Source organism: Sinohyriopsis cumingii, chromosome 17 (assembly GCF_028554795.1).
Source record: "Sinohyriopsis cumingii isolate HCF-2022 chromosome 17, ASM2855479v2, whole genome shotgun sequence".
Taxonomy (NCBI): Eukaryota; Metazoa; Mollusca; class Bivalvia; order Unionida; family Unionidae; genus Sinohyriopsis; species Sinohyriopsis cumingii.
Genome location: NC_142977.1, coordinates 32,022,923 through 32,036,934, shown reverse-complemented (window position 1 = coordinate 32,036,934; position 14,012 = coordinate 32,022,923). Strand labels below are relative to the sequence as shown.

The following is a 14,012-nucleotide window of genomic DNA, read 5'->3' as shown; positions in this document are numbered from 1 at the left end:
ATAATAATAATAATAATAATAATAATAATAATAATAATAATAATAATAACAATAATATTAATACTATTAATAATACGAAGAAGAAGAATAGCATTAAAATAATAATAATAATAATAATAATAATAATAATAATAATAATAATAATATAAAGAATAATAATACTAGCATTAATAATAATAATAATAATAATAATAATAAGCATAATTTTCACGTTCAATTGATTAAGAAACAAAAATAGTATTTAAAAACAGTTCGATTTCATTCAACGCCTTTAAGATTTCATACAGTGTTAAACAATTACATAGCTGTATCCACGGGAGTCCATTTCTAGGTTTATCTTTGCAGTTAGTGACAAAATGACATTATGTGGTAAATAGATGAATATATGGTGAATAGGGTGAATAGGTAAATATATGGTGCATAAGTAAATATATGGTAAATGTATGGTAACTAAGTGAATATATGGTGAATAGGTAAATTTATGGTAAACGTATGGTGAATAGGTAAATACATGGTAAATGTATTGTGAATAAGTAAATATATGGTTAATGTATAGTTAATAGGTAAGAATATGATGAATAAAATTCAAACAATAATTCAGCTAGATTGCATTCACTCTTTGAAATGATTCTTATAAACATGGACTGGGACACTTGCCATATCATTATCGTAAATACAGTTATTTCTACTCATATTCAATACATGGTAATATTTTCAATACGTGGAAGGGATATTGCTCAAAAAAAAAAAGAAGAATGATATATCGAACAACAATATTCAGACGATAATGCTTACTTCTGCAAACACGGAAGAACATACCATTACAGTAGGACTATGCTCCTAATGAATGCTATTGTGTAAAATTGATTGTCCTGCATTTTGTAAGCCCGTCGAGTATGATAAGTGTCCGGGAGTGAGACATAGGGAAGATTTGTTCAGATGTTTTCGTAGATAAGACAAAATTAACTTCCTGAAAGAGATTGTTCTTAATGGTCTTTCGCAAAGGGCTTTTATTAATCAAGATGATCTCTTTTATTTTGGTACGTTCATCCCGTCATGCAAAAGGATTGCAACATAAACTTGCCTAAAGTTTAAATTGTGCATATATATATATATATATATATATATATATATATATATATATATATAAAGTATAATGAAAACAGCGATTTCCAATATCATATAAAATTACCTATTTCTGTATGTCTTACCTGCCATTTTTCAGTATAATGATACGATTCACTACTAGCAGGCACAGACTAATTCAGCTTCAGATATTCATATTCATATTTCCAGGTCACACACGTTCCACATTTAGTTTTTACATTTCGGTTTCGAAAAAAGTATATAAAAAACTAATGTAGGTACCATTTATTATACATGCAACGTAAAGGTTGCTTCAGAGGTAGGTAATGAAAGGGATCAGTATAAAATAAGACTGTTTTGTTGTTTTGTGGTTTCATTTCGAAATGACATAGCATAGAACATCATGTTACAGAACCAAGACGCCACGAAGGCATACTTTAATGATGTAAATCGGGTAGTTAATATGAATCACAACGGCTAACTGCTTGTTCCAGTTACATCATTTTCATGTAAAATCATATAACCCATTGTGTCACAAAAGTGAAACTGACCCATAGACTAAAGGGCTCGTCCTTACCGATCACTGCCATCTCACTTTGTCTGCAAGGGTTCAAGTAAATGTCGTTGAGCGAGAAACCTAGCAAGCAGCCTCCTGTGCTTCGATGTTCTTCCTTGTGCCTTCCTGGGTCTTCATCCAATAGTTAAAATGGCCACCATATAAAGAATATCTGGTACTGAAAATGGCGTTAAACTGATAACAACAAGGCAGAAAAGGTTGAATGACCTTATTCGGATGTAGATGCAGTTAGGACCTCATTATCTTTCAGAACAAGATTATATTATTCAAAATGCATATTTCGTGAAGCACTTTCCTGTAGTAATTCTATCCAAGGTTTAATGGTTGTTGTTGTTGTTGTTGTTGTTGTAGGGTTTAACGCCATTCTTCAGCACACGGCTATACATGGCGGCCAGTATTAATGGTGGAGGAAAACCCCAGAAAGAACCACCGACCCACGAGAAGCTACTGGCAAGCTTTCTCACATACCCACATTGGCCGAATCCGCGACTCGAACCCACGCAGACAGAGGTGAAATGGCAGTGATCCGTAACGGAGAGCGCTTTAGACCACTCGGCCACTCGGGGACCCCTGGTTTAATGGTCTTATATATTCTTTTTCTTCATCCATTCGAAGATCTCTTGAAAAGCATGTTATACCAAATGTTCCCTTGAAGTCATGTAGTTATACAGAAATTATGCAAGAGAAATTTGTACTATGGCTACGTTGTAACTATCAGAGAATGTCTTCACCATCTTCCTTCTCATACCCTCGCCAGATCTACCCAGATAATGATTTCGTAACACTGAGCTTCAGCAAATGTGTCACGTATCTTACTTTTGATTATTTTATCGCCGATGGAAAATTGAATCTTCTTCTATGAAGAATAAAGACGTCATTCTTTTTTCAATTTGGAAGGCTTCATTTATCATCTGTTTATTATCTGAACCTATATATCCATTACATTTCATGAAAAGTGTATTCTACTGAATAATAGCATACTGCTTCACATTCGAACGTCAATTCATTTTCATCTCGTTTGTATCTTTTGTAGTTCCCCAGCCTCTGATCTAGCAGCCAGAAGAGGTGTATTCAGCCGAAGACATTACGGCTCAGTTGAGCTGGTAAATATGAAACCAATAGTTTATGTTTACTTTCAACTTGTAAACCTAACTTTCTGTTTAGCATCTATCATATTCAATATTTTAACTGAAGTTTCCACATTATAAGCATTTCTGGAATACCAGTTAGTTCTCTCTCTCTCTCTCTCTCTCTCTCTCTCTCTCTCTCTCTCTCTGGACTTCCCTCTGCTGAATACCTTATTTCAAACAATTTTAGTCTTCCAGAGTTTTTGTTAGATTTAGAATTTTAGCCGATATTGACAGCTTTTGTCATCAGCAAGACATTAATACAGTCAGGAGTAGCTATCAAGAAGTCGGTAAAAGGAAGTAATAAAAGCTGTATCGTGTTCGGAATCACATACTTTCTTTTATTTTTGTTGTCAGCTAAATTCAGCGGAGAATGAAGGGTCCCAGCTAAATGCCGGGAGATTTCGTGTAGAGACCGGAGAAAGAGACAAGGAAGAGGTGAGTAACAATTCATTGCGACAAGAGCTACATTACATGAATAAAGCTGAGACACACAAGTTACAGTTCCCATTATTCCACTCAATCTTCTCGCATTTTAGTATTTGTTTCTCACGTAAAATAACATCGGTTACCCTTCTTGAGCATGTTGATATTGCTACTTTCAGATTAATAGAGCCTTCTTAATTTATTTTTATTATTGTTATGTACAAGTGAAAACTGCAAACGCTGTTTCCTTCCCAACATATATTCAGTGTATATTACTAAACGTTTGTCCTTATAACATTTACTACACAAACAATTTGTCCTTAACGTCAGAACTGACAACATTCGACAGATTTTTAAGAAATTTTGTTGCTAGTATTAAATGACGAATACATTAAGATGTGTTGGCTAATAGAATAGCTTACTTATTTAATCAATAAATATATTCTATAGGAGAACCTATATGCTTTTATTGTCTCCAACAGTCTGTCTGTCCGTCTCTCTGTCTGTCTCTCTAACTGTCTGTCTGTCTGTCTGTATCTCTCTCTCTCTCTCTCTCTCTCTCTCTCTCTCTCTCTATATATATATATATATATATATATATATATATATATATATATATATATACGTACAGTCTGTTACATATGTAAATGTGCGTCTGTCCATCGGTGTGTGAATTACACATCTCTCTCGCTTTATTACAGGAACATTTATACAAGAAACAATTCATATACGACATAAACATATTAGTCATAGTTTATATACATTTGAAATGAAGGATTAATTATTCTACGTGACATGTCATCTAGGTGAACTCACATCAAATTCATTTATGTCAGCACAATTTGTATGACCCAGAGATAATAATCGTGACTTTATTCCTAACAGTTAAGCTTGTTTATGGTCAGTTTTGGTCAGATTCTTTTATGTGTCACATCAAATTCATTTATGTCAGCACAATTTGTATGACCCAGAGATAATAATCGTGACTTTATTCCTAACAGTTAAGCTCGTTTATGGTCAATTTTGGTCAGATTATTTTATGTGTCACACCTATTTAAGCTATACTCATGAAGTCTTTTTGATTTGCACAGTAAGCAAGGTGTGTCACCTATCACAAAGTATGTATTGTTGTTGTTCATCAAATGAAAGTTTTGGACGAAGTGTTTCTGTGACGCCAGAACAAAATTTTGTATATATCCCTTAATTATAGGACTTTTGTAATACAGAAAAATTGAGATCCAAATACAGTCTGCAAATATCTTTGAACCATGAAAACATCGATAAATTAAATTTTAATATACTTGAGAAAAAACATTTAAATTTAGAAAACTAAATTATAACGCACAATTACTTTTTCATTAACATTTTGAAAATGAAACTGGCAACTGTTAGACTGCAAAGTTGACTACGGAACAGTATTCAAACCAATGGGTAGCTTAGGTCTATACAGGGTATAACATTTTGTCCAGGGAAGTGACACAAGATACTTCACTGTATTTTGTGAAGCAGATTACAATATGTCTGTTCAAATGTATATAGGTGTATATAACAAAGAAACAATGACCAGTGCTATGTTTCAGAATTATTATATCAGGTACTCAGTTAGTTGTGAGTATATATAAGTTTGCAGTCAAACTTCCCTTCCTGATAGGACTAGTACCATGGATTACAGCAAACTTGCATTACGTTTTATACCTCCAGAGGCGACGATGTAATATAAAAATACAGATTGAAGGAGCTTTACCTTACAGAACAGTGGTGCTAATGGCTGTCGTGAAGACCTAATTCGTGTCTTTGAAGTTCTATATACCAGTGTAGTAGTATGAACTAATCCTGGTAACTTGTTTCGGGTTCAATGGACATGTCTGAATGGGACATTTGATATCAACTCTTGACTGTTGGACAGTTCAAAGCTAATCCTGGTCTTCAGCCCTTCGCCAAATATCGAGCGCATCTGAAAAGATATCACATGTTTTACATAATCTTATCGATCAGTAAGAGGTAGGTTGTTAAAGTAAAAACTGGCTAGATGTGGAGATTTCAAAATGAAAATAAGGATCCAAGCACATGAAGAAAGAAAGAACATTAAACATATTGACACTTAGAAATATTATACAAAGGACGTGTCTTAAAGTAACAATTTAACCCAAATGTATGAGGTTTCCAAAAGTATGGTTGTTAGATTACGTTCTAGAAGTATGTTTGCTGGATTACGCTCATCCATTTATTGATTCAATAAACAATAAAGTACAATAGTATCGTAAAGGTTGCGGCAATGTGAAGGATTGTAGGTTTGATTAATTATTGGTGCAACAATTAGTAAATACCAATCTTAAACTGACAAAATACTAAATTGAACATATTACCATAAGTAAGCTGAGTTATGACCAAAATAACATTTCTGGATATCTTAACTGCATGCAGCCAATTATGTGACTCGCAGATCAAATATATATATATACCAATAACTATTAAAATTATCAGCTAAATGTTGGTCACCAAAACTTGTAAACCAGATTAGAAATTTGCATATATGCTACGTGTACCATGTACGTACTAAAATCAATAGTGCGACATTTCTGGTTTATTTTTAAGAATGTCGATTAAAAACTATTAGTAGAATTGTTGATTGGAATGTGATATTGACTTCTACAATGCTGCACTCTGTCAAAGTACTAAATTAAAATATATTATCATACATAAGCAAATTGAGGATGGATATAACAGTTTTTGGTATATTTCAAGTGCATACAATCATACATGTGCCTAACAGATCCACTAATTGTACAGTTACATCCTATATGATATACAGAATGTAAACATCTGATCCCAAACATTCTAAGAAATATGTATGAACTTTTGATCATGTGGGTTATGTGTTCATGTTAAGATCAGTTGTACAAGGTTAATTCCAGTGATCTGTTCGAACTTTTCTGGTGTAATTCTTCAAGTGTCAGTTAACAATTATTAGTAGAAATTAATAATGTTTGAAGCAAAATGGTTCATCTGAATGGAATATCATCTTATGCCACAATGCGCAAGTTTGTGAAATAATGTCTTAATCAAAATTAACAATACAAAAGGAAGGTATTTGTGTTAGACTTACTTTATTTTGCAGTTTTCGAACATCCAGTGTAAATAAACCTAGAGGAAAGCATATCTTAGTCACCTATATTTCTATCCCAGTGACCTATATTACTTTTGGCATCTTTCATTCCCATACAGTTTAAAATGGCTCAGTAGATATACATCCTCTCATTTAAGTACAATAAAGGTATATTTATAAATAATTGCTGAAAATTGCAAAAACAAACGGATGATACTCCTATAATCACCCCATCAGAAACAAATGGAACAAGGGTTTGAATCCATAATAAATCATGTAAATGAACCAGTATCAACTAGATAGATTTCTTTATGTGCTTTAATATATTTTGATAGAATTTTAATATTATCAACACTTTTAAACTTTATATAACAATGAGCGTCAATCCAACAGCGACAAAAATTATGTACCGATTTGTAAACTTTTAAAACATTAGATTTTTAAATTTTAACAAATTAAACTTATAGTTAGTAATTATGATTCATCGTTAGATACCTCAATGTTTAAAATCTCTACAAAAAATATATCATCTCTACCTTTAATAATAAATTCGGAATCTCAGTTTAAAGTTGTATGGCCCGAGAGGACTCAGATCAGAATTATTCATTCTGTTTGACCGCCATTATTGATATTTCCAGTCAGTCTAAATCCTAATTAGCCAGATGATAATATATAGTGTCAACAATGAACTCGCTTTAAGTTCATATCATGGTTTTCCAGCAGTTTTGAGAGGCTGGGCTGTAAACAATTTGTAGCACGTAAAGATTTCGCTTCAAGATTAGCAACGTTGCCTTGTTATTCACTATGAACTATCGCCAACATTGACACAGACAAACACACCATAATGCTCATATACTAATGAATAAACAAGTTCCTTTCAATCAATGCCAAGAAGGACTAAATCTAGATCATGCATCATGAACAAAATGAGAAAGGCAAAACAATTTCTAAAAATAGACTGGGACTACTTTCCTGTGTAATGACCGGAAGTACCTATCGTGACCTGAGTCCAGGTAGGCAACATCATATGGATGAATTATTCAAGGTAACGAATCATCCTGAGAGGTATAATAATCGGGAAGAATTATTTAAGTTGGCGAATTGGCCAAGATCATATTTTCCGTAGATGAACAGCCATATCTTAAAAGCCTTTCTCAAGAGAGAGACTTGACTTTGAACCGTGATCAAAGAAGCATGCGTTATATCTGTTATACGCTTTCCGGGTATTTGCCAGTCAGTCACAAACTAATAGGAAGCAATGGTAGCTTAATAATAAGCCACGGTAATGTTCACCTTTAATATTACATTTACTCCTTTTTTGTAAAAACTTGGGTAAAGCAAACTATCGTTTGATGGTTTAGTAGAACATTTAGACTGGTATAATGGTTAATTCATAGTATTCCCTATAGCGTAATAATACACAAGCTGTTATAATAACACGAAGGAGATCAAAAGGTATTAATTCGTGAACACAAAATACACTCATGAATTTATTTAGTCATCAGAAAGTGACGTCTATCATTGTAGCAACTGCTTTATAGGTGCTGAATTGAATTTGTGTGCTACAATCTGGCAACAGTGCTTGTGAACGCATTTCTAGTCTTCACCTGCTCCACAGTTTCCCTTCTCATAAAGGAACTCCATTGAATAGGTCTGGTTTTCCTACCAATCGCACATGTTTCCATTTCAACCATTCCACCACTGGTGCAATTGCTAGTTTTTGCTACCTCTACCAAACATTATATATTTTCAAAATATATTATTGAAACATATAGAGCAGTTGATATCCTAATTCAACCGTAACTTTGCCCCAGCAGGCATTACCTTTTATTCAAACTCAGTCCAGTATTTTCATCAATGTATAGTGTGAACCATGGAAACCGTTCGACTCCATAAAAGGAATGGTGTTCAAGGAATGGTTGTATAAATGCGGGCATCAGAATAACATCTAACGTGGCATTTATAAGTTCAAGTATATTGCTTTTCTTTGTATTAAATAAAACCAAGGAAACACAGTGACCAAATTGAAAAGGGGAAACAAAACGTCACACATAATCGCAAAGCATTCAGAATAAAACGGTAGCGGTTCAGCACGACCAAATTCATAGCAAAACTATCGAGGTCTCTCTTTCAAGCCTAAATGCATTATTATTTTGTAGTACTTTGATCTGGAAAACTGTAGCATCGCAGTTGTACGTGTGGATGAGCGATATAGGTTCCTCTCTCGAGACGCGAAGCATCAAGTGTGATCCACTTACGTTACACGACTTTCTCGATCACTATATCATACGTATGATGATTTAATTACATACCTTTACAGAATAAACATTTATTTAAGTATGCTTTGGTAATAAATCATCGTACGTGAAAGTGTCATTAACTGCTGGCGGACCTCCGCATAGCATGTAACAATATGATCTCCTATCACTGGATATACGCAACATATACACTCTCATAAATGTATTTACGTTGGATTTACATATTTTCATTCTCAGTAATTTGAAGTTATCCTTATTTTTAAAAATTTAGTTGACCGCTCCGGTGGCCTAGTTGTTATTTTTGTTGTTGTTGTTGTTGTGGGGTTTAACGCCATTTTCAGCACACTATAGGCTATACATGGAGGCCAGAATTAATGGTGGAGGAAGAACCCGTGAAGGCCCCGGAAAGAACCACCGACCCACGAGAAGCTACTGGCAAGCTTTCTCACATACCAACATTGGCCGAATCCAAGACTCGAACCCATACAGACAGAGGTGAGATGGCAGTGATCCCTAACGGAGAGCGCTTTAGACCACTCGGCCACTCGGGGCCCCGCCTAGTGGTTCGAATGTCCGCCTGTGATGTGGGAGTTCGCGGGTTCGAACCCTGGCCTTGTCATGCTAAAGACATACAAAATGGTACTATAAGCAGCTTCGCTATGCGCTCAGCATTAAGAGGTTAGTGTTAGGACTGGTTGGCCTGGTGTCAGGATAATGTGACTGGGTGGGACATCATGCAACATGTCTATGGAATGATGCCCCAGTGCTAGACATCTCTAAAAACTGCCACATTGTAGACATCGTAGCGATATGATGAAAAATTGTTAAAGCTACGTTAAAAATCCAACTCTCACACACACACACATACTTACACACATAGGCACATAAACACACGGACACACAAGAATTTAGTTGATACACATCGATGAAAGTGATATTGCGGTTCATCCTATTTTACTATTCATGCTGGATGCGATCTCCAACGGACAACTGTGGTTCTATCAAAATGCTTCTCTCAGTGTTTGGCTGAAAGGCTATGGGACTTTCATTACTGCATGAATTTTGAAGCATGATTATTTTAATCTTCTGTTTCAATTGATTCAAAAACCAATGTTAATGTTTCGACGATTGTGATGCGGTGTGGTTGGTTACTCATGATGTGTCAGGTAGTGGCAGTTTCTCAGCTGTGATATGCAGCTGGATAACACTTACATATGATACATACATACATACATACATACATACATACATACATACATGCATACATACATACATACATACATTATGCTGTGTATATACATTAGTAAGCATTCAGGAGGACTATGTACTTTAATTTGATAATATAGACAAGATGTAAATATGTTCTTGATATTGAAAGGCACCTTTCAACGTTGTCAGGATAGTTTCGTATGAAAATTTTCTAAACATACAGTATTTTAATCTGCTGTTTTGTTTTAGGAATAACTGTCAAGAAATATTCCAATATAGTAAAGTAGTGCAGACAGTTACAGTGCTCTATTATGACGTGCTAGGTTCTCTTCTATGCTAGAATATGGACACACTATTCTTCATTTAAGTTGAACTCTCGCATCATCTATTCAATTTACTCTTGAATATCGTTTCCAGAGTAGACTGGATCTCAGGTCGTCCTAAAGCACTTCTGAGCACTATAAGCAATATGTCTATAAATGATATTTTCCAAAAATCGATAAGAATTTTATCAGGCACAGAGTCCATTACCAATATTATGCTGTTAATTTGATTCTTAAAGAGTTAAAGTCCATATTTCTAGTCTACTGGAGCTTTCATTTTAAAACTTGCTATAACGTTTATCTACAAACATTGATGCCATGTCCGCCTCTACATGACGATCGCATTCAATAATATTAGGTTCCTTTGTGCATAAAACAATGAAACTAAGTTGTTTCTAAACATATTTACTAGGAACATAATGAGATGTCATTTACAATGTTCCTCTTGGTTTTGATTCTGGCTACTGTGCCAAATGTATTGATTTTGATAGTTGTTGTAAAACATTATATGATTTAATAACTTCTATGATCAAGGACGACATTAAAACAATCAGTAATAACTTAACAGCGTATTTAACTCGTATCCATTAAACAATTAAAACCAAGCCCAAACTTTAAAGAATTGGTCGCGATGTCAATAAAGGTTGTAGACATAAGAGCATCCTAGTAGACATGTAATAATATTTGATTTATAATTAGTTAGCCATTGGTTATCTTCGAAATATAATAAATAAAGACCTCGTTCATTTATGTGTATGTATTACATTATATTTCTTGTATTAGACTTGTATTTATTTTTTTCCAAGTTACATTTTTGTCTTAAAATATAGAAATGTATTTGATATATAATACAATGTGCCAGTCTTTGTTTAACATGACGTATCTTCTAACTGAGGCCACAGTTTGAAATACAATTTAATCCTCAACGGATATTCAAACTACTTTATATAACTATTGGAGAATTAATAATGTCTACTTATATTATCCAACAGGTTATAGTTAGTAATTGAATGAAATGAAATACCTTTTCTAGCGACTTCCGTTCAGACAACAACAAAACAAAATCAATGACCATATCAATAAGAGAAAGAAAAGTTCACATGTAACAAAACAGAATTTTGAATCACAGAGGTTAGGGTGAAAAATTCCATTCCTACTAGACCTTCCGGTGGCTTAAGTGGCTAGAGTGTCCTCCTCGTATGCGGATATTTGCGGGTTCGAACCCTGGCCGAGTCCTTCCAAAGACTTATAAGCATGATACTAGCAGATGCCTCACTTGGTGCTTAGCATCAAGAGCTAGTATTAGGACTGGTTGGCCTGGTGTCAGGATAAAGTGACTGGGTGGGATATCATGCCACATGTGTGAGGCATGATGTCCTAGTGCTAGACATCACTATAAACTGTCACACTGCAAACATCGTAGCGATATGACTCAAAATGTTAAAGCTATGTTAAAAATATATATACACATACCTTTTCTACGCTATCATAAATGCTATCAACGTGATAGTCTGAGCCAACCAATCACATACGAATTTATATTTTAATGGTCGTATGTGTTTGACCAATAGTAAAACGTTTGTCTCACACTCAGTCTCAGACTTATATGACTTTCACGTATGGTAGATCTTCCAATCCTTGAAAGGTATCATATTTCCATAATATCATTTGTAATTGTTGCCGAAGGAATATACTGTGTTTTTTAAATCACATTCAAGAAGCTCGTGTACAGACAATGTATTATCCACATATTGCTCTTTCATTGTCATTCAGGAGAGCAAAGACACTCCGAGTCCTTTTCTGACATTCTGAGACAATTTTTAAATTCAAATTGTCACTATGATACCAAATACATTTTCGAACTAATTGTATCATCAATCTGGTTCATTGTTGTGGAAATAAAAAGATATATCTGCTTCAGTCATATTAAAAAGAGATTGATTTTTTGCTATTTATGTTTTTAGATAGAGTCGGATATTAATATTATTATTATTCGATCTTTTATGTATAGTTCCACCTCTTCCTGCAACTGCAATATAGTATTGAAGCTGTCAGACATTAGAAAAACTGAGTGAGACTAGATTCCCAAAGCCTTTCCGAGCACAACGCGCAGTATCAAGACCGTAACCAAGTGTTTGAAACCATCGTTTCATTTTTGATTTGTTTACACCCTGACATTCGGCGAGAAAATTTCAGTATTCCAGAGTAGCTGATACGCTGCATTCCATGCCTTGTACTTGATAATAACGTAGCTGTTAAAATAATTAAATTTACATTTCATTATTATCTCTTCCCGTGTATAACTTTGAACAGTTGATGCATTCGAAACCTGTAAGCTCTTTTACAGCTCAAAGTAGGTTGAATAAAGCGCCAATTTTGTATTCGGAGCAAAACATTTATCTACGTTCTTTAATTTCGTAAGAATTATGTTTTAAATTCAGGCACGAACTCTAGAGGAAATTATCTGTGAGATTATTAATATATCGGTTTCATATTTGTTTATATTTATTATATTTACTCCGCAAAATAATAAAAACGTTGTTGCATCATACTTTATTTTAACTTCTTCCTCTTTTTGTCCATGTTGAAATATTGCTACAGCTTCCGATGTTATATATTGGCTTGATTATAAATTACTCTAACTAGCATTAATAATTTGAATTACAAATCTGCCCAATGTACATTGCAACCCAAGGTTGTAGTTAATGATTACTGGATAGAGTCACACACTTCGGAATAGAAATGCAAAGAGATGTACATTTTGGTTTTCTACATTATATTAAACCGAAACGTTAACAGGGCTACATATTTTCAGTTACATAAGCCTAAAAGTTTATCCTTACTGCCAGATAGATCATAAAGAGGTCAAACGTCAGCTGCCTTTAACTAATCGATCATTTCTAAACTAAGCACGCATATTCATTAGGATTCAAATTCGGTGATATCTTTTTATTACGTTTAACCAAAAGCAGTTATCTCCTCTTTTTCAGTCATCCTGAATAAATGCAATTCGTTGTTGAATACGTTTCTGGATATAAAAAAGGTCTATGTACAGTATTGAACAAATGTGTTGAAATGTAATAAAAAAACAGGTCCACACACCTAAGGACAGCAACATGAAAATGTCAGTCTGAAAAGAGTTGCGAAGAGAGTATAGACATCTTAGGCTTTAAATGTCCCTGATGATGGTGTTTTTCTCATCATCAGAGTGGCTTATGCATGCTGTAAGGAAGATTGTACTATGTTATCATAAATATAAGATATAATGCAGAATTATCATTGATTACATCGAGAAGCAGAGATGAATAAGAATATATGTAAGGTAAACTAAATGGTCTTATATTCGGCCAGGGGTGGGGTGGGGAGATGGAGTGATGAAAACTTATAGTTTTATTCAAATTAATTGTCTATAAAGTCCTCATGCAATATGTATAATAACTTCTATTAATTTTGTGTAAGACTGCGATGTAAATAGATCAATCTACATATGCGCCATATGCGTTAACTCTCTTTGCAGTCGGTTAGAAGCCATTTTGAAGGTAAAAAGGTGTTCCAAAACTACCCACAACCCCACCCCACCCCAACCACCCCCACCCACAACAAAAGTAATATATACAACAGCAACAAGAAACCAAAAGTCCCACAAATTATACAACAATACGGTCTCTTTTCGCAGTAAGCATTATACCTTTACATACTGTACGTAAAATACCAGTTTCTTACAGCGTATACTAACATAAACATCTGTTACAAATGAACCCTCATGCTTTTAAAGCGCAATCAGTGCAGAAAGCGCAAGTTAGGTGCTACTGGCGATTAATACCTCCATTAAAGAATGGAGTGTCCTTTTTAAAATATATGACATTTATAAGGTACGATCATTAGAATGAGTGAACACGT

At 34.1% G+C, this 14,012-nt stretch overlaps 1 protein-coding gene across 1 annotated transcript in view; it reads left to right on the top strand.

Annotated features, from left to right (window-relative positions):
- LOC149778364 (GTPase-activating Rap/Ran-GAP domain-like protein 3) overlaps window positions 1-14,012 on the top strand; it is a 127,354-nt gene that overhangs the window by 55,924 nt on the left and 57,418 nt on the right. Inside the window, exons 2-3 of the mRNA XM_089939187.1 lie at window positions 2,697-2,766; window positions 3,148-3,228. Coding sequence (XP_089795313.1) covers window positions 2,697-2,766; window positions 3,148-3,228 — 151 coding nt within the window. The remainder of the gene's footprint in view (window positions 1-2,696; window positions 2,767-3,147; window positions 3,229-14,012) is intronic.